The sequence below is a fragment of the Zeugodacus cucurbitae genome, chromosome 4 (assembly GCF_028554725.1).
Source record: "Zeugodacus cucurbitae isolate PBARC_wt_2022May chromosome 4, idZeuCucr1.2, whole genome shotgun sequence".
Classification (NCBI taxonomy): domain Eukaryota; kingdom Metazoa; phylum Arthropoda; class Insecta; order Diptera; family Tephritidae; genus Zeugodacus; species Zeugodacus cucurbitae.
Window position 1 is genome coordinate 22,093,363 of NC_071669.1, and position 22,736 is coordinate 22,116,098.

General features: G+C 36.7%; 2 protein-coding genes across 2 annotated transcripts; one reads left to right on the top strand and one right to left on the bottom strand.

Annotated features, from left to right (window-relative positions):
• Positions 1-432: 432 nt before the first annotated feature.
• Positions 433-1,888, bottom strand: LOC105214608 (uncharacterized). The gene has a single exon (XM_011188131.3). The coding sequence runs from the start codon at positions 1,487-1,489 to the stop codon at positions 1,013-1,015; it is 477 nt and encodes a 158-aa protein (XP_011186433.1). The 5' UTR covers positions 1,490-1,888; the 3' UTR covers positions 433-1,012.
• A 4,538-nt stretch (positions 1,889-6,426) lies between these two features.
• Positions 6,427-10,458, top strand: LOC114804266 (uncharacterized). The gene is made up of 2 exons (XM_054229116.1): positions 6,427-7,206; positions 9,227-10,458. The coding sequence occupies exons 1-2, from the start codon at positions 6,610-6,612 to the stop codon at positions 9,788-9,790; spliced, it is 1,161 nt and encodes a 386-aa protein (XP_054085091.1). The 5' UTR covers positions 6,427-6,609; the 3' UTR covers positions 9,791-10,458.
• The last annotated feature ends 12,278 nt before the right edge of the window (positions 10,459-22,736 follow it).

Sequence of the window (22,736 nt, forward strand, 5' to 3'; positions counted from 1 at the left end):
TTTAACACGAAGAGATAAGCTCACATCTGCGAAAGCAAAGCGAATATTGTTGTTGCGGAAACATTTTTGGTGATACGAAAGCGAAATGCTAAAACATGTCTTTATTTTCTTGTTTACTTTTTCTACAACTTAAGGGTATTTTGAATCTAGTGAAAGTGAAAGATTTATATTCGTAGTGTAGGCTTTCATTAGAGGTCTGAAATGTTTCTAAAGTTAAATATGTTTATGTTACAGGTTTTCAGTTAGCGCAGCATATTGTTCGCTGTCTGTAGGTACACTTGTGAGGCCGGCAACGTTCTGGACGTCCTGTCCACTGCCAAATGTTTCAAACCATGAGAGCTGTTTTCAACCAATACCGTCATTTCCTTCGACTTTTCCTTGGATTAATAATTGCTGTAACCCGTATTTGGTGTTCCTTAGTATATGCCCCAGATGAGCTACTTTCCCTCTCTTTATGGTCTTTCGCAACTCGACATCGCTGTTCATTCTTATCAAAGCTTCACTGTGTCTTGTGTTCATGAAATTTTTAAATAAATTTATTTTTAAGTCTTAAAAATATAAAGAATCTTTTATCACGCCTAATGATTGCCGAAAGCTTTCTTATTGTCGATAAAGCATAAACATCTATATTATATTTTTGGACATCTTTCCAGTTTATAGCAGAACTTGTATACAGAACAATGCTTCGCGTATTCCAAGACGTTCTCACCGTTGCCTTATTTGTTGATAGGAGCTGGTTTCACAGGCTCGACATAGCTAAATTAGGTATTCAGAGCTGATCATGGACTCTCTCAACAAGCAAATGAGAAGAGTTTCATATCATGCTATCCATGTTCATTGAGTTTGGCGTCACTTTTTACATACATAAATACTTCTAAAACGAATAAAAGAAAAATCCTTAAGATTGATTCACTATATTCCTTCATATTCATTCATAAAATAAATCTTTGTTAATAAATATTTGTTTACAAAAATATTAAAAAGCTTAAAAAGAAACTTGTTCATCTTAGTTCTATAAGCCCAAAATTCCGGAAGTGTGTAATTTTTCCGCTGGCAAATCTCTTGCAACCGCCAAGAAATCGGGCACTGAACAGGCATAACAGTAACCCTTCTGTATATTATCTCTATCCCAGTTAATCCAAGTAATATGGTCCGATATATCTTTTGCGACCACATACGCACCGGTTCTCACATCTTTAATTGTTAGGTAAGGATTAATAACGCCAACAATTACGATTCCTTTACGCGACTTTGAATCGATAAGAATACGAAAGAAGATTTTTGGCACTGGTATCGAATTATTGTTGTTCTTATCAATATGTAGATATAACTTTCGTTTTACACCATTAACGTCTGGCAAAGTGCATATACCCCTGGTACAGGTCCAACAAAGCAGAATCGTCTCATTATTATTCGCAAACTCACGAACAGCATCCTCCAATGCGAAATCAATTCCCTGTGTTAAATGACTTCCATTGCGGCGCCACATTTATGTAATGAAATGTGGATTTTTATTGTCCCCAGAATATTTGATCGGCTTTGGGCACCAAGTGTCCACGTTGCAAGTAGTTTCTTGTTTTTACGTAATTCGCCGCATCTATGCCAACTATTCGGCTGAGTTTTTCAATTTGAGTCTGCCGTTGATAACAATGATGAAGGTTTACGTCAGGAAAGAAATTTCCCTGAATGAACTAATCGCGTGGCACACCACGTTTACTGTGCTTAGTGCCAGGATAAATAGTATGCTCGGCATAAAAAGTTTTTTGATTAATTTCTTCGAAACACACTTTCAATGTAGGCAGTACTCCACTTCAGTGCCACCGCACTGACCTTGATGTGCTGCTGCAGCTCATGTCGTCGTATTTCACCACCTTATCGTTTTTGCGAAAATTTCGGCCGCCTCGCCACGCGATCACTTGCAATTGGGAGCGAACATGTATGCTTATTACTCAACATGAACATTACTCTCTTAGTATCTCATTCAATTTCTCTGTTTTTTTTTTAGAATATTTGTATTTCAATATTGCATACATGTCACATTATATAATGGAGGAATCAGGGAGGTTATTATGATGTAAATTTAATGCATTTAATAATGTATAGAGTTTCTTCTCTTTTGCATCAATATTATGCCACCCGGGGTAAATCTTATGGCTATTGGTATATACATTCCGAAAATATAAATATCATAAAACTAACGTGTAGTACGTTGCCCATAGTAAAAACCAAGAAGGTACCAAATATGCAATATCTTGTAATAGAGTTATATGGGGAGTGTCATCAGGGTGTTAAGAAAATATTATATACCGAATTTCATTGAAACCTGTCGAGTAGTTCCTGAGATATGGTTTTTGACCCATAAGTGGTCCATTTGGTAAAAAAATCTGAGTGCAGCTGCTTTCTGCTATTTCTTCTGTAAAATTTAGTGTTGCTGACGTTTTTCGTTAGTGAGTTTACGCACTTTTAGTAATTTTCAACCTAACATTTGTATGGGAGGTGGTTATAATCCTATTTCAATTATTTACATGGTGTGTGGTGGGGTACGTAAGAGAACCGACTGCAGAAAGTTGGGTATATATAGCTTTATTAGTTTGCGAGATATATACAAAAAACCTATTTGGGGGCGGGGCCACGCTTACTCCTTAAAAAAATTTCATACAAATATCCCTTTCCTAAAATGATCCTTTGTACCAAATTTCACTTTCATAGCTTAATTTATGGCATAGTTATGACACTTTATGTTTTTTTGGTTTTCGCCATTTGGTGGGCGTGGCAGTGGTCCGATTTCGCCCATAGTACCAATATGTGTACCAAGTTTCATTAGGATATCTCCATTTTTACACAAGTTATCGCTTGCACAGACGTGAATATTTGCATGGCGCCATTTGTTACTGACAGTGGGCACCTTACTGTGGGGACTTTCTTGCCTTCTTTTATATGTTGTGCTCAAATATTTGGTAAAGATTTGAAGGGATCACAATTGTAAATATTCAAAATTATTTTTTCAACTCTCTCCATATTGCGATCTGGCTTTTATTAAAACTTTCGGCAATTCATCACTGCGTGAACCTTTTTTAAGTGAATATGTCCGAACGCATCTAATTCGTTAATTGCTTAAACTTTACCATTTTTAATAATTATTTTTTGATTTACCGTAAAAAATCCCCTTCCCTTGAGAACTTCGAGAGTATAGCGAGAGGTTTATGTACCTTCACATATTAGCTAACGCGTAAAATGATGGAATATTGGTAAACAATGAAGTAATGCGTTTATATAGTCATTAAGGCACAATATGATCGGTTAAAAACCCAGGTGTTTTCGAGAAGAATCACTTAAACGGTTGAGGAGCTTGTGAAGAATAAAGGGAAAAAATATGAATTGTCTTGAATTATTACAGGAAGTTACTTCGGATTAAGCTTCGAAACAAAAAAATCAAAATATTCAAATTGTGCTACATTGTTAAAACTCATTGATTGCTTAAGTCAACTTAAAACAAAAAGTAGAAACAAAATAAAAGACACTTGTGGCATGTTTATATCAATAAAATAATGCATTTAAGCCTAACAATAAAAAGTAAGAGTATGAAAATTCGAAACAATGCAAACCATATACACTGCCTTATATCATTATGCATGCGCTGAAGTATTTCTCTATATATTCTCTATGTATTTGTAAATATATATGCGTGTTGAGGTTTCCAGCAGCTTTACTAAAACACCTGTGATCCGACACTTGTGCTAGTCTAATCGGCTTAGCATAGTAACAGTCATTGATACCACGACACACTCACCGGGCTTTATTGCTGCCATTGTTGCGGGTAAATACATATAAATATCATATATAGTACATATATACTTGTGTATGTAAATGTGGGTATGTGTGCGTGTTCACAAATGTCTGCTGAAATTGTTCTGGATCTCAGACTTTTTTCCACGGGTAAATCAATAAACGTGTTTTTATGGTTAAATAATGCATGAGAATTCTTTAGAAGCTGTCTATGTATGTGTGTGTAGTTGCACATGCTCATATGGTTGATATACCAATATATATGTGTACGCGTGTGCCTATGTGTTAGTTCTCACCTCCTATGATAGCCATTCAATGAAAGTGGATACAATTCGTATTGCAAGCAACATTTTGCTGTAAAGCATTGTCTGCTTACATATGTACATAAGGACCCAACCACGGATAAATGTAAATTGAGCGTCGTATAACGGTACCTGTAACACACGATTATGCGCGACAGACTATAAGTTGGCACTAAATTATCGAAGATATGTGCTCAAATGCTTACATTTATATAAACCTATGTACGTACATTAATGATGGCGTCCGCCTTACGTGCAACGGTTTTTAAAAACCACGCCGTTATATTTACAACTGCTGGCGCATATATTCGAATGCACAAATGAAGTAAAAAACAAGTAAGGAAGAGCTAAGTTTGGGTGTAACCGAACATTTTATACTCTCACAATTTATTTATTTAACTTTATTTATATTATATAATACACAATTTGACCCGCATATTCGTCATATATAGTGTATAAAGTCCATTGAAAGTTGGAAACCATAATATTAGGATAGAAGCACCGAAGTCCTCATGTTCGATACATGGGGCCTTGAAAACCTATGGTCCGATTTTGGCGATTTTTAGAATGGGGCTGCCACACTATTAACATAGTATTTGTGCATAGTATTTCTGCACCGATACCTCACTAGTGCTTACTTTATATATTGTAAAGTAAACGATTCAGATCGTCTTCAAAGTTCTGGTATATGGGAAGTAGGCGTGGTTGTGAAGCGATTTGGCCTATTTTCACAACATATCATTGGGATGTAAGAAAACTATTACTAACCAAGTTTCATTGAAATCGGTCCAGTAGTTCCTGAGATATGGTTTTTTACCCATAAGTGGGCGACGCCACGCCATTTTCTATTTTGTAAAAAAACCTGAGTGCATCTTCCATCTGTCATTACTTATGTGAAATTTAGTGTTTCTGACGTTTTTCGTTAGTGAGTTAACCCAATTTTAGTAATTTTCAACCTAACCTTTGTATGGGAAGTGGGCGTGGTTATTATCCGATTTCTTTAATTTTTGGACTGTATAAGGAAATGGGAAAAAGAAACGACTGCAGAAGGTTTGGTTTATATAGCTTTATTGGTTTGCGAGTTATATGCATAAAACCTATTTGGGGGCGGGGTCACGCCCACTTAAAAAAAAATTACATCCAAATGTGCTCCTCCCTATTGCGATCCTATGTTTCAAATTTTATTTTCATAACTTTATTTATGGCTTAGTTATGACGCTGTATAGGTTTTCGGTTTTCGCCATTTCGTGGGCGTGGCAGTGGACCGATTTTGCCCATTTTCGAAGGCAACCTCCTCAGGGTGCCAAGGAATATGTGTTCCAAGTTTCATTAAGATATCTTCATTTTTACTCAAGTTATCGCTTGCACGGACAGACGGACAGACAGACAGACGGACAGACATCCGGATTTCTAATCCACTCGTCATCCTGATCATTTATATATATATAACCCCATATCTAACTCTTTTATTTCTTGGTGACACAAACAACCGTTATGTGAACAAAACTATAATACTCTGTGCAACATGTGGCGGGAGTATACCATTTCAAGTGATATTTGTATAAAATGATTCGTCAAATTCCCTACAGAAATTTTAAGAGTCTCAAGTATTAAGAGTATTAAACTTAATTTGGATAAGCTGGCAACACAATGTACCACCTTACACAATCAAGGCAAAAGCTTGAAAAGAGGAAAAAGCTTATCCGCAAACGGAAAATGAGAGAACAAATATTGTACATGTCGCTCAACATTGTAGAGTTTTCAACATTTAATTTGGTCTCAATTGTGAGTTATGGTGCGGCTAATCAAAGAGAGGCTAAAGATCGGGGAATCCCCATTGTTAGTGATAAAGGTGTATCCTACGTGTGTCAGTGTGAGAGCGACTCAAAGTTACCATTTTTATAATAATTCACATTGTTACCAGATCATACAAAAAGCAGGTTATGAATTTCAACTAAGACACACGACATCATTGATAAATAAAGTGAACTAGTACAAATAATAATTGGTTTTATAATTTTCCTTGAAAAATGAAGATAAGTTCTTCACATTCATTGAAATTTTTTATTGTTTTCAATTTTTATTTGTTTGAATGGCGGTTTCAAATGTTTCTGCTATAATATTGTTTGCCTCTTAATAGGCGATCTTCGAATCCAATCCTATCAACTTGTATATTACTTTAAATGATATTTAAAAGAATATACAATAAACCCCTGTTTGAGCTTTTCATTCAATACTTACAATTTACCGAAAGTTTTAATTCGGATTTCCATTGAATTTACTAAGGTATCAAAATAACATCCCTGACTACTCAATAATGTAATATGACACACTAGTATGGCACTTCAATTAGTAACCAACCTATATGAACACAGAAATATAATGAGAGAACTATGTGCAATGTAAGTAATCAGCTTTTAAGCACGCCCTCAATTGTGGGTGATCGTGCCGGTAACAAAAGGCTATATAAGGAACAACACTTCAAAACAAGCTAACAGAGGAGGAGAGTTAGTGAAAGAAAATGGATGGAAGAAAAAAAATTACTAATAGTGGCGATTCACGAGGCCAAAATACAATCAAGGACGAACTAGGGTGTTCATCTTGTAATATCAACATAAATAAGGACATGAAGATGACTTCACCGATAGTTACACCACTCGACAAAATGGAGTACATAGAGCCTACTGCAAGCGGTAACATTGTAATACCTCATGGGCGCGAGGTGTATCTGCGCTGTGCCGAAAAGTTTGCCAAACCATTCGACGGACAAACACTGAAGGCGAAATGTGTCGGCGACAAAAATTTTATTATAGACGGCAAAGTGGTGAAATACGAAAATATCAAATGCAACAGCATGCAAAGACCATTCCCAATGCGCACAGGAATGCTCTGTAGCGGTGGTACTGAATTGCTGAAGGTCGCCCATCAATTTCCTGATGGAGTTTTGCCCACAATTAATGTATGTTTCGACGAAAATTACCAAAAAACTTCTTATGCCGAGCATACTATTTACCCTGGAACCAAGAACTGTAAACATAATGTACCACGCGAAAATTACATTACTGGAGAATTCTTTCGTGGCGTAAACGTTGATGAGTGTTATATATATATATATTTGGCGTAGGAACCGCTTTAAGCGATTATAGCCGAATCCACCAGAGCGCGCCACTCATTCCTCCCTTTTGCTTTTTGGCGCCAACTGGAAACACCAAGTGAAGCCAGGTCACTTTGCACTTGGTCTTTCCACCGGTGTGGAGGTCGTCCTCTTCCGCGGCTTCCTCCAGCGGGTACTGCATCGAATACTTTCAGAGCTGGAGTGTTTTCTTCCATCCGTACAACATGACCTAGCCAGCGTAGCCGCTGTCTTTTTATTCGCTGAACTATGTCAATGTCGTCGTATAAATTGTACAGCTCATCGTTCCATCGTCTGCGGTATTCGCCGTTGCCAATGTTTAGAGGACCATTAATCTTGCACAAAACCTTTCTTTCGAAAACCCCAAGAGTCGTCTCATCGGATGTTGTCATCGTCCACGCTTCAGCGCCATACATCAGGACGGGAATAATGAGCGACTTATAGAGTTTGATTTTGGTTCGTCGAGAGAGGATTTTACTTTTCAATTGCCTACTCAGTCCAAAGTAGCCCCTGTTGGCAAGAGTGATTCTGCGTTGGATTTCAAGGCTGACATTGTTGGTGTTGTTAATGCTGGTTCCCAGATAAACGAAATTATCTACAACTTCAAAGTTATGACTGTCAACAGTGACGTGGGAGCCAAGACGCAAGTGCGCTGACTGTTTGTTTGATGACAGGAGATATTTCGTCTTGTCCTCATTCACCACCAGACCCATACGCTTCGCTTCTTTATCTAGTCTGGAAAACGCAGAACAAACGGCGCGGTTGTTGCTTCCGATGATATCAATATCATCGGCATACGCCAGGAGCTGTACACTCTTGTAGAAGATTGTACCCTCTCTATTTAGCTCTGCAGCTCGTATTATTTTTTCCAGCTATAGATTGAAGAAGTCGCACGATAGTGAGTCACCCTGTCTGAAGCCTCATTTGGTATCGAACGGCTCGGAGAGGTCCTTCCCGATCCTGACGGAGCTTTTGGTATTGCTCAACGTCAGCTTACATAGCCGTATTAGTTTTGCAGGGATACCAAATTCAGACATCGCGGCATAAAGGCAGCTCCTTTTCGTGCTATCGAAGCCAGCTTTAAAATCGATAAAAAGATGGTGAGTATCGATTCTTCTCTCTCGGGTCTTTTCCAAGATTTGGCGCTTGGTGAATATCTGGTCCATTGTAGATTTTCCAGGTCTAAAGCCACACTGATAAGGTCCAATCAGTTCGTTGACGGTGGGCTTTAGTCTTTCACACTATACGCTCGACAAAACCTTATATGCGATATTGAGGAGACTTATACCACGGTAGTTGCCGCAGATGGTGGGGTCTCCCTTCTTATGGATTGGGCAGAGCACACTAAGATTCCAATTGTCAGGTATGCCGACCATATTCTACAAAGAAGCTGATGCATGCACCTTATCAGTTCTTCGCCGCCGTATGTGAATAGCTCGGCCGGTAATCCATCGGCCCCCGCTGCTTTGTTGTTCTTCAAGCGGTAACATCTATTCCATTGTCATCGATTGGGGAATCGGGTTCGCCAACTCCTGGTGTTGTACTTTCACTGCCATTCAGCAGGTCAGAGAAGTGTTCCCTCCATAATCCCAGTATGCTCTGGACATCCTTTACCAGATTACCTCCTCGGTCCCTACATGATAATGCTCCGGTCTTGAAACCTTCTGTAAATCGCCTCATCTTTTCATAAAATTTTCGAGCATTACCCATGTCGGCCAGCTTTTCAAGCTTTTCATACTCACGCATTTTGGCCTCTTTCTTTTTACGTCTGCAAATGCGTCTCGCTTCCCTCTTCAGTTCTCGATATCTATCCCACCCCGAACGTGTTGTGTGCAACGTTGCGATGTAGGCAGTCTGTTTTCTCTCCACTGCGGAACGACAATTCTCATCGTACCAACTGGTTTTTTGGCGTTGCCGGTTGATGAGTGTTACACACAGAAAAAACAAATTCAAACTTTCACCCGAATACTTGGCATGAATGCGTCGGATTACGTAACAACAAAAAAGTACTTGCAACGTGGACATTTGGTCGACCAAAGTCGACCAAATATATTGGGATCAACAAATAGGCACCTGCCATTTCGTGAATGTGGCGCCACAATGGAATTCATTTAAGCATGGGAACTGGTTCCTTCTTGCGAATTGTATACGCGAGTTTGCGAACAACTATGAAACGACACTGCTTTGCTGGACCGGTGTCTGTGGCATATGCACTTTGCCAGACATTAATGGTGTACAACGAGAATTATATCTAAACCTTGATGAGCAAAACAATCGTACGATACCAGTGCCGAAACTTTTCTTTCGTATTCTTATCGATTCAAAGTCGCGTGAAGGAATCGTAATTGTTGGTGTTAATAATCCTTATTTAACAATTGAAAAAGTGAGGACCGGTGGGTATGTTGTCGCAAAAGATATATCGAACGACATTAATTGTATAAACTGGGACAAAGCAAATATTGAAAAAGGTTACTGTTATGCCTGTTCAGTGCCTGACTTCATAGCGGTTGTGAAAGATTTGTCATTGGAAAAACTAGAGACTACAGGAGTTTTGAACTTGAAGAAATGAAGAGATGAAGAGCTAATAACTAATAATAATAATTCTTTCTTTGAATCATTACTCTTTTATATTTTTAATGCTTTTGTAACCCAAACATTTATAAATAAATATCAATTTTATATTACACTTTGTAATGGAGGGGAACAAGCTCACTATTTTTTTTAATAAATTTAGAAAAATGTGAAAACCGATGACGAACCAAAGAGGAATGTTGCACCGGACATAAAAAATGTCAATGTTGGAATATATCAAGGACTCAGATATCGAATATGACCTTAACGCCAAGGGCTAATTATTTTAGTTATTTTAGTTAAAGGTTACCCTTTTCTTATAATAATATGCGGTCTAATCTTGTGTTATCTTTTCTTTAAAATTCCGTCGAAACCGGATTTAAGCATACACCCTCCCCTAACCCTTCGTTAAACTGGTTAACCTCGCTCTTGTGGCTCCATCCCTCTGACTGGCTGTATATAACACATATTTGTTTCAAAGTAATCGTCATATTTTTAACTGATAATGTTGTGATTATTATGATGGCTATCGGTATTGGTATATACAGTGCTAGCATGAAGAATATATTGATTTGTATTCCTCAGCTTTATTTTGCTATATCTGTTATCGTTCGATTAAGACAACTATATTAATTTTTTTTTATAATTTCGCAACGTGTTGTAACACTCATGTTTCTACAACTGCCAAAACAGTCAAGCTAAGCGGTATTTTTATAACAAATGTAAGTTCTTATCTTTTCAAATACATATGCAATTATAAACTCAATGCACATACTATGTATCTAACGTACATTCGAATAATTTATGGGTCATGAGTCATGGCTGAGTGCAATCATGGTCTCTGGCCGATAACTGCCGTATACAAACAGCGCAGCCGTCTTGAACAATCAGAAAGCAGCAAACCTGCCGTCGTCGTCGTCGCCAGAATTGTTTTATTTTTTTCGCATATTTCGTTATCGCTTAAATACAATGTAGTGTAGAAATAACAAAAAGTATTTGCACTCGCATATTTACAGCAATGTAGAAAAATAATTTGCTTAACTTTTTATTATATTATTTATTGTATATATACGTTTTGTATATTTGTACATTTATTACATGTACTTATACACTTTTTATAGTTCTTATCGCTTCAAAATAATTATACACCGGACGCACATTTGGGCACGTATATCGAATATAAATATATATATTCAAACAAATATTACTGCACATTAAAGGTTTGCTGCACCTTCCTTTGGAATTCCCAAAATTTCTAAAAGTAATACTAACAAGTAAGGAAGGGCTAAGTTCGGGTGTCACCGAACATTTTATACTATTTTTTTATTTATTTAATTTTATTAATATAACACACAATTAGGAGGATTGGATCATGTGTAGAAGTTCACGTAAATGAGGAAAGTTTTTGATTGTCATTCACTTGGGAGTGACCAGAAACGATTCTTCTCCACATGGTTCAAGCAGCTCACGACTTCCGGTTTTAGACCAAGTATCCTCTGGGTAGCCAACAGACATCCGTTTGAAGGCGAGCTAAAGTGAGAAGGCGAAACCCGCTTATGCGGTTGTACGTAGAGTTTGGGACCCACCACATAAAAACACCCCCCAATGAAAAGAACAAAACAGCCTCGGATTAGAGACCCCAATTTTGATGACGACCACTGCAAACGTTTAACGGACTACGATTTAAGGGCATGCACCTGGAATGTCCGGACCCTTAATTGGGAAGGTGCCTCTGCCCAGCTGGTTGATGTCCTCGTAAGAGTAAAGGCTGACATCACCGCTATCCAAGAAATGCGATGGACGGTACAAGGACGGAAGAAGGTGGGTCCTTGTGACATCTACTACAGGGGCCATATAAAGGAGCGCTAATTCGGTGTGGGATTCGTGGTGGGAGAGAGACTCCGTCGTCGAGTCCTGGCATTCACTCCGGTGGATGAACGTCTAGCCACAATCCGCATCAAAGCGAGGTTCTTCAACATATCGCTGATTTGCGCCCACGCCCCAACGGAAGAGAAGGACGATGTGACCAACGATGCTTTCTATGAGCGCCTAGAACGCACCTATGAGCGCTGCCCCCGCCACGATGTCAAAATCGTGCTTGGCGATTTTAACGCCAGGGTGGGTAAAGAAGGTGTCTTTGGTGCGAACCCGATCCCCCAATCCATGACGATGGAACAGATTTCCATTACCCGACCATGAAGAAATTCGAATAGCAATTACCCGCTTGAAGAACAACAAAGCAGCGGGGGCCGATAGATTACCGGCAGAACTATTCAAATACGGCGGCGAAGAACTGATAAGGTGCATGCATCAGCTTCTTTGCAGAATATGGTCGGAAGAAAGCATGCCTGACGATTGGAATCTCAGTGTGCTCTGCCCAATCCATAAAAAGGGAGGTCCCACAATCTGCGCCAATTACCATGGGATCAGCCTCCTAAATATCGCATACAAGGTTCTATCGAGCGTACTGTGTGAAAGACTAAAGCCCACCGTCAACAAACTGATTGGACCTTATCAGTGTGGCTTTAGACCTGGAAAATCGACAACTGACCAGATATTCACCATGCGCCAAATCTTGGAGAAGACCCGTGAAAAGAGGAGCGACACACACCACCCTTTTGTCGATTTTAAAGCTGCTTTCGACAGCACGAAAAGGAGCTGCCTTTACGCCGCGATGTCTGAATTTGGTATCCCCGCAAAACTAATACGGCTGTGTAAGCTGACGTTGAGCAAGACCAAAAGCTCCGTCAGGATTGGGAAGGACCTCTCCGAGCCGTTCGATACCAGACGAGGTTTCAGACAAGGTGACTCACTATCGTGCGACTTCTTTAACTTGATGCTAGAGAAAATTATAAGATGATATCGATATCATTGGCAACAACACCCGCGCCGTTTGTTCTGCTTTTTCTCGCCTGGATAAGGAGGCGAAGCGAATGGGTCTGGAGGTGAATGAGGACAAGACGAAATATCTCCTGTCATCAAGCAAACAGTCGGCGCATTCGCGTCTTGGCTCCCACGTCACTGTTGACAGTCACAACTTCGAGGTCGTAGATAATTTCGTATACCTGGGAACCAGCGTTAACAGCAATAACAATGTCAGCCTTGAAATCCAAAGCAGAATCACTCTTGCCAACAGGTGCTACTATGGACTAAGTAGCAAATTGAAAAGTAAAGTCCTCTCTCGGCGAACAAAAACCAAACTCTACAAGTCGCTTATCATTCCCGTCCTGCTTTACGGTGCAGAAGCTTGGACGATGTCAACATCCGATGAGACGGCACTAGGAGGGTAGTTTTCGAGAGAAAGGTTTTGCGGAAGATTTATGGTCTCTTAAACATTGGCAACGGCGAATACCGCAGACGATGGAACGATGAGCTGTACGAGTTATACGACGACATTGACATAGTTCAGCGAATAAAAAGACAGCGGCTACGCTGGCTAGGTCATGTTGTCCGAATGGACGAAAACACTCCAGCCCTGAAAGTGTTCGATGCAGTACCCGCCGGAGGAAGCCGAGGAAGGGGAAGGCCTCCACTCCGTTGGAGGGACCAGGTAGAGAGCGACCTGGTTACACTTGGGATCTCCAACTGGCTTCGAACTGCGAAGGAGAGAGAGAGGTGGCGCACTATCGTCGATTCGGCTATAACCGGCTAAACGGTTGCAACGCCAATCACATACATATTGAGTATATTGAGGTTAGCGCAAGCTCTATACTCCAAAACCTGCTTCCACATAATTTTATCAAGAAAACTCAGGATTTGACCATAAATAACGCATAGAGTGGCTAGAATATTATGTAGCTTGGTGGCGAAAATTAGTATGTATAATCGGTCCAGCCCCATTTAATAAATATAATGATTTGTGTTATTCTAGAAAATTTAATGCCGAATATATGGAGCTAATTGTCTATTGTCGCAATATATTCCCTTAATTGTGGAAGTTGACTAGAAGTTTAATACGCTTTTAGTAGCTTCACTTCATCCTAAGTATGTATGCAAGTGGCGACTGAAACTTGGAATATTTGAGTGACATACTCAATCAAGACATTTCTATTTCAAAACATCTCGTATGACAATATTTTTTGGCTACTGCCAAGGATCGTATGCAAAATTTTCATTATTGAAATGCTTTTCACATTACTATAAGTACTTACGAAAACGAAATGTGAAGCTCATAACTGTGCTAATAAAAGTTTAACAGTTGCGGCCACACTGCATGCAGGTGGCAAACATAATCGCTAATGTGCCGCATTACGTGCGCTGCGTTCTCATTGTGGTGCGTCATGGCGTATACGTGCCCGCAGAATGTTAACATTTGAATTTGTATTTTGCCATTTCTTTAATATGAAATTTGATTATTTTTTAACGGTTTTATTATTATGCGTATTTAGAGATTTTGCTATGCCTCAACCTTTGGCCATTGCAAACTTCGTTTGTGTTGCATATTTCATTGTTATTACAGTTTAATATTTTTATGCGCATTGCAGGCGTTATAAAATTTAATTTCCACGCACTTATTGCACGCATTGCTGCAATTATTATTCTACAATTTTTTTGGTGAATATTAGTCGCTTGCTTTTGTGTTATCTTTATATATGTTTTTCGGGTTGTGTTTTGTCTTGTCGCTGCCTTGTGCACCATTTTTATTAATTTTAACAATTTCTTTAAACTTATTATAGAAAAAGACGCTCAGTGAATTTCATGAAGATAGCTCAGAGATATCTTATGTAAAGACATAGACACTGAGGTAAACGAATCATAGAATAATGTAGTGAATGGCTTGCTAGCTAACTGACATTATGAATGAGTAGAAAAGATCAATTAAGTACTAAGCTGTAAGTTGAGAAGCTTTAAAAATTCAATGATTGCTAATAAGCGATCTCGAAGAAAGTTTTTGATAAAATTTTCTAATATTCATTATCAACCTAAAAATAATCTAGAATTATTTATTTTCTCTTAAGGGTTTAGGTAGGTTTCAGAGGTTGAAAACAAGAGACGTTTTACAATTGTTTTTAAAGGTATGCAATCATATATTTCATTTAAACATCAAAGATACATACATATTTAAGGGGTTAGAGGTAGTCAGAGACACAAAAAAATGAAAATTTTCAGTATTTTTTTTTTGCTATTATTAATTTTAATGTTATTTTACAAAAACAATAATATGGCATTATTATACAATGTTTTGAGTTAAAGTCACGAAAATTTGAAAAAAAATTATAATTTCCAAAGTTATAGCTGTCGGTGTTGACCCAGTTTCAAAATAAGTTCCTTGCGGTGACAATCATAGTCCTTGGAGATTCATCTAAAATCAATCTGATAAAAAAAATTAGTTTTATAAATACAATAGTTTTCCGAAATAACGAACACATTAATTGTCAGGTCTATTCGTTAAATCGAATTTTTCGTTAATTCGAGTACTCACTTGAGGTATGTTTTCAATAAAAATTAGTTAAATATCCGTACATTGCAGTTTAATAAATTGTTTTATATATTATTTGTTAAAAAATTAAAAAACCATAATAGAATAATTCAAATCAGCTAAATTCTTCCAAAATGGACCAATTCTGACTCTTATTCTACTATTTGGTACTGATCAATAATTTTAAGTTTTTTTATCAAATTCAAGATTTTTTCAAATCACACATTTCTTTTGATTTTTTCAAGTTATATTTTTAATTCTGGTTCGATATTATTCGATTTTTTCTCTTTCTTCATATGTCTTCATCATGTTGTTCGTTAAACCGAGTACTTACAAATCCCCGATATTCACTATTTAAGGTACTCAATGTAACAAATTTGCTTGTTCGTTATAAGCGGTATACGGTAAAACGAATATTCGTTATATCGGAAAATTACTGTAGATAATCATGGGCCTGGAAAAAATCAACAGTTAATTTGTCTTAAAAAATTGAAATTTTTAAAAACCAAAAAAAAAAATCAGGACCAGGATTATTATGTATTATAAAATCTGTATAAATTTCATTAAAATCTACTAAACGGTTTTCGAGTTACAGTTGTCACCAGTTCAAAAAACATAGTTTCGAGAAAAACGCATTTAAAGTTTCACACTAGCGTGTTGGAGTGGAGGGCTCTACTTCAAATTTCAGAGAATATTTTTAAGATTACACTTAACGCAAATGCAAAAAAAAGACTACTACCCCTAATCCCTTAAGGGGTTATATACAGTTAGACGGCCGAAAAAAAGTGAATTTTCCAGAATTTTTTCCGAGAAAACTTTTTAATTCATTGATCCAAAAATTTATACACATATTATGGTATCTTTTAACTGTATTTTAAGACTTAGTACTAGTAAAAATATTTATTTGAAACAGACTTACAGCTGATCTCCAGGAGCTCCTCTCAAAAAAGACGTTTTGTGGTGACCACTATATCTCGGAACTGGATCATCCGAAATTAAAAAACCAAACAGATTTCGTTAAAATAATTTCAAATCTAGTAATTAATCGAAGGAATAAGCAAAATAAAATATTGGGACAAAATGGTGGTTTCTCAAAAAAAAAAACATCGATTCTACACCGAAATTTCGGCCTTAAATTGTTTATAAAAAAAAAAATATTTATCGGAGAGAAAAAATCTACGATTAATTACTAAAAAATATATATAAGAAGGTCGTGTTAAAATTTGAGACTAATCGGTCTAGCCGTTTTCGAGTAATGTTGGTCACCGACTTTGAAAACACCATTTTGAGAAAAACGCGTTTAAAGTTTGGACCTTGTACTTATAAGCACTCTGAAACGTCTTTTCCAATTTTTCATTTGCTTGTAACTTTGAAAATATTCACCGGAACGATATGAAATTTTCTGTGTGTATTCTTAAATATATGTACATTAAGAAAATGAAATAAAAAAAAATCGATTTTTTGAAAATTCTAACTGTATATAACCCATTAATAAAATTTGCGTACTCTTGCAACATGTTGCACAGAGTATTATAGTTTTTTCACCTAATGGTTGTTTGTTTAACGGATTACAGTTCCGCATTCCGGCTTTCGATGCTTCCCCATACAATTAAAAAAAAGAAGGAGAAGGTTGGTATTGGGTGAAATCGGACCACTTCCACGCCCACAAAATTGCGAAAATCAAAAACACATAAGGTGCTATAACTAAGCCATAAATTAAGATATAAAAGAAAAAAGTATATAGTCTTAGATTTCATTGGTGGTGAAAATAAGTGAAATCGGTTCAGGAATTATCACAGCCCATATATACTATATTCACGATATTTTAGTGGACTTTATGCCAAATATATGGGTCGAATTATGTGTTATTTTAATAATAAATTGCGAAAGTATAAAATGTTCGTTTATATCCTTTCTTACTTATATTTTACAAATTCCGAAAACTCAGCCGTTGGTACCTCATCTCCCATGACGTGTCCTAAAAAAGCTCTTGTCGTGGACAGCATGACTCATTATTGGTTCATCCAAAATTATTAGTTCATCCAAAATATATAAACCAAAAATATTTCGATAGTACATGGATAAATCTAGTTAATGACCGAAGAAAAAATGAAAATATTAAAATTTTTGTTTTTGACAAAAATTAACAATAAAAAATTACTTTTTTGGTCAGATTTTCGCTATTTATTGTCGTGGTTAAATTTTGAATTTTAAAATCCACCTTAACCTCTTTCAATATCATTTTATTACATTCTCTCTCTCTCTTATAACATAATTAATATGTATATTTGATAAGGGTGTCTGCTTACGAGCTTTTCGCTTTTTAGCTGTCACTTCGTCAGCATTTTGTGTGCTGACTTTTGTCACCTACTGCGTAGTTATAGTGGTCAGTATGCCTGTGCTCGACACATAATACACTGCTAAAAATTATATTAACATTGAAAATGGGAATGACGTTTATGCTGAGTGTCGAGCGGAGACGGCATTAAAGCCGCGCTACTGTGTGGAAATTAAAAAAAAAAAAACTGCGGCTTAAAGCTTATTCGCTCGTAAATTCCGCGTATAATCGTCACTAACACGCACTCAGAAGTGTTCATTATAAACTGCTTAGTCGGCTTTAAATGAATTAGGGGCGGCGCATAGCATAGAGCACGACAGCAAAAACCACAGGCAACTACGGCGGCTTTTTTTGTATCTTTGCATTCGCCATGTGAAAAAAAAAAACAAAAACAGGTAAGGAAGGGCTAAGTTCGGGTGTAACCGAACATTTTATACTCTCAAAATATATTAATATAACACACAATTTTACTCACATACTCGGCATATATATAGTATAAAATCCATTGAAAGTTTCAAACTCCTAACATTAGGTATATGGGAGCTAGGGGAAGTTATGACCCGATTTCACTCATTACACGGATACATATTATTAGAAGAAAAATATTCCCTCTGAATTTATTCAAAATATCTGAGAGACTTACCTATATTTCGGCAAAAAGACGTTTTGTGGTGACCACTATATCTCGGAACTGGATCATCCGAAATTAAAAAACCAAACAGATTTCGTTAAAATAATTTCAAATCTAGTAATTAATCGAAGGAATAAGCAAAATAAAATATTGGGACAAAATGGTGGTTTCTCAAAAAAAAAAACATCGATTCTACACCGAAATTTCGGCCTTAAATTGTTTATAAAAAAAAATATTTATCGGAGAGAAAAAATCTACGATTAATTACTAAAAAATATATATAAGAAGGTCGTGTTAAAATTTGAGACTAATCGGTCTAGCCGTTTTCGAGTAATGTTGGTCACCGACTTTGAAAACACCATTTTGAGAAAAACGCGTTTAAAGTTTGGACCTTGTACTTATAAGCACTCTGAAACGTCTTTTCCAATTTTTCATTTGCTTGTAACTTTGAAAATATTCACCGGAACGATATGAAATTTTCTGTGTGTATTCTTAAATATATGTACATTAAGAAAATGAAATAAAAAAAAAATCGATTTTTTGAAAATTCTAACTGTATATAACCCATTAATAAAATTTGCGTACTCTTGCAACATGTTGCACAGAGTATTATAGTTTTTTCACCTAATGGTTGTTTGTTTAACGGATTACAGTTCCGCATTCCGGCTTTCGATGCTTCCCCATACAATTAAAAAAAAGAAGGAGAAGGTTGGTATTGGGTGAAATCGGACCACTTCCACGCCCACAAAATTGCGAAAATCAAAAACACATAAGGTGCTATAACTAAGCCATAAATTAAGATATAAAAGAAAAAAGTATATAGTCTTAGATTTCATTGGTGGTGAAAATAAGTGAAATCGGTTCAGGAATTATCACAGCCCATATATACTATATTCACGATATTTTAGTGGACTTTATGCCAAATATATGGGTCGAATTATGTGTTATTTTAATAATAAATTGCGAAAGTATAAAATGTTCGTTTATATCCTTTCTTACTTATATTTTACAAATTCCGAAAACTCAGCCGTTGGTACCTCATCTCCCATGACGTGTCCTAAAAAAGCTCTTGTCGTGGACAGCATGACTCATTATTGGTTCATCCAAAATTATTAGTTCATCCAAAATATATAAACCAAAAATATTTCGATAGTACATGGATAAATCTAGTTAATGACCGAAGAAAAAATGAAAATATTAAAATTTTTGTTTTTGACAAAAATTAACAATAAAAAATTACTTTTTTGGTCAGATTTTCGCTATTTATTGTCGTGGTTAAATTTTGAATTTTAAAATCCACCTTAACCTCTTTCAATATCATTTTATTACATTCTCTCTCTCTCTTATAACATAATTAATATGTATATTTGATAAGGGTGTCTGCTTACGAGCTTTTCGCTTTTTAGCTGTCACTTCGTCAGCATTTTGTGTGCTGACTTTTGTCACCTACTGCGTAGTTATAGTGGTCAGTATGCCTGTGCTCGACACATAATACACTGCTAAAAATTATATTAACATTGAAAATGGGAATGACGTTTATGCTGAGTGTCGAGCGGAGACGGCATTAAAGCCGCGCTACTGTGTGGAAATTAAAAAAAAAAAAACTGCGGCTTAAAGCTTATTCGCTCGTAAATTCCGCGTATAATCGTCACTAACACGCACTCAGAAGTGTTCATTATAAACTGCTTAGTCGGCTTTAAATGAATTAGGGGCGGCGCATAGCATAGAGCACGACAGCAAAAACCACAGGCAACTACGGCGGCTTTTTTTGTATCTTTGCATTCGCCATGTGAAAAAAAAAAACAAAAACAGGTAAGGAAGGGCTAAGTTCGGGTGTAACCGAACATTTTATACTCTCAAAATATATTAATATAACACACAATTTTACTCACATACTCGGCATATATATAGTATAAAATCCATTGAAAGTTTCAAACTCCTAACATTAGGTATATGGGAGCTAGGGGAAGTTATGACCCGATTTCACTCATTACACGGATACATATTATTAGAAGAAAAATATTCCCTCTGAATTTATTCAAAATATCTGAGAGACTTACCTATATTTTCGGCAAAATATTTGTTAGAAGCGCTGAGGTCCTCATATTCGCTTTATAGGGTCTTGAAAACACATAGACCGATATCCGACGATTTTTAGAATTGCGATGCCACTCTTTAAATGCATTATTTTTGCAAAGTTCTGTTCCGATATCTTCACTAGTGTTTACTTTATATATTCTAAAGAAAACGATTCAGATCGACTTCCAAGACCTTATATATAGGAAATAGGCGTTGTTGTGAACCGATTTGGACTATTTTCACAGCATATTATTGGGATGAAAGGAAAATATTACAAACCGAATTTCATTGAAATTGGTCGAGTAGTTTCGAAGATATGGTTTTTGACCCATTAGTGGGCGGAACCACCATTTTGAGTGCAGCTCGTCTGTACCTTCTTTATTATGAAATCTTGGTTTTCCTTACTGAATTAAAGCAGTAGTCTTCAACGTAATCTTTTTACGGAACGTGGGCGTAGTTATAAACCGTTATCCTCCATTTTTGGACTGTATAAGGTAGTACCTAAAAGAAAGTTTGGTTGATATAGCACGTGTACTAAGTTTTATTAAGGTATCTCAACTTTTGCTCAAGTTACAGCTTGCGCGGACGGACAGACGGACGGACAGACAGACATCCGGATTTGAACTTTACTCGTCACCCTGATCACTTTGGTATATATAACTCTATATCTAACTCGTTTAGTTTTATGACTCACAAACAACCGTTATGTGAACAAAACTCTCTTTAGCTACTTTGTTGCGAGAGTATAAAAATCAAAACATAAATGCGGCGGCTTGCACCCTACTTATTTTTCAGGCAACTGGCCACACGCTCTTAATTGTACGCATAAAAAGAACTGCCAACAAATGTGAGTATACTCTCATCTCAATGTCAACATATACAATCACAACTCAATTGCTTAGTCCCATTGATAGTCGCTCACTCCACTAGTTTCAAGCATAATTTGCCTCTTTGTTGTACAGTGGTGGACATAAACGTAGGGACATAATATGAATACATATATGTTTGGCGAAAATAGCTGTTCACAAAAAGGGTGGAAAGTGTCCAAACGAAGAAACAAACTATTAGTCTAAATAGATCATACTAACATATAAAAGAAGAAGGGCGTAAGCAAAACAATATAATGAGGTAGAGAGACATAAAGAGTTTTTCAAAAGGGACGCTACAAAAGTAGATAGGGAATCAAACGACGCCATATCTTTTTCCCGTTCTTTTGACATTTCTCTTCAGTGAGGTTTGTCATTTCATACTCTTGGGTCACTATTGCATCCCGTTAAAATTAGGTTTGTTGCGGTTTATTGGCCGGCGACGTCATTGGGCCGTACTTCTTTCGTGATGATCAAGACCGGCACGTTACTGTGAATGAGAATCGCTGCCGCTCAATGATAACCGAATATTGGATAATATGGCCTTGAACAATAGGATGGCGTCACAAGCCAAACAGCGAATGTCACAATCGATATGTTGAAAATCAAGTTGGTTAACGTATTATCTCACGAAATGGCTCAGTCAATTGGCCGTGCTTTTTGCGCCGTTAGACTATTTCCTGTGGGACTACGTCAAGCGAAGATTGATGAACTTCGTACGAATATCTAATGTGAATTTGCAGCAGTATCAGCCAATTTGTGCTTTTAAAGTTTCGAAAAATGGGTTCAGCGTCTGGACATGAAAAAGAAATCGAGTTTCATACATAATGACATCGAATGTATTTTCACAGGAATAATGACATTCATTGATATCCAGTTTTTTTTTATAAAACATGGAGTCCCTACACGCGGAAGAAGTTATACTTCTTAGTGATATTCCAAGAAATGCATATCATTTTGTATAAAAGAAAACTAGCGAGAGGGAGAGGATAAAAATATGGTGGAGTGACCAACACTTTCTTAAATTCACATTTTATAAATTTATTATGCACATTTTATAAAGCAAAGTCCAAATCAATTATCATTTCTGGGTTCTTACGGATTAATATCTATAATATTTACAATTGGATTATTATAACTAAAATACGATATGAAATGTCTTACATCTATTTTATCTATATTTCTCGCGAATACAGCATCAATAGTCGTACCTCCTTTTGTCGTAGGATCATTTCATCCATTGATCATTTCTCTCTGAGGAATGCCAGTAATGGCTCAGCTTCTGGCAATGAGAAATTTACTTTAAAATCTCCCGCAAGTAGTACCGGTTGTTCGCTATACTCCACTGGTTCTCCGATAATATCTGCAAAAGCTTGCGAACCAGCATTTGACAACGGTAATAAAGCTTTATCGATGAACAATTTTATATCTCCCATCGATGAATTTGGTGATATAGTATAAATGGCAATTAAATTCAATTTTTTATACTCTCGCAACAAAGTTGCTAAGAGAGTATTATAGTTTTGTTCACATAACGGTTGTTTGTAACACCCAAAACTAAACGAGTTAGACACAGGGTTATATATACCAAAGTGATCAGGGTGAAGAGTG

Excerpts from the sequence above, each read along its gene's own strand:
- LOC105214608 (XM_011188131.3), bottom strand. The coding sequence starts at position 1,489 with ATGTGGCGCCGCAATGGAAGTCATTTAACACAGGGAATTGATTTCGCA.
- LOC114804266 (XM_054229116.1), top strand. The coding sequence starts at position 6,610 with ATGGATGGAAGAAAAAAAATTACTAATAGTGGCGATTCACGAGGCCAA. Across the intron at positions 7,207-9,226 it reads GTTATATATATATATATTTG|AGTACTTGCAACGTGGACAT; the intron begins GCGTAGGAACCG and ends TAACAACAAAAA.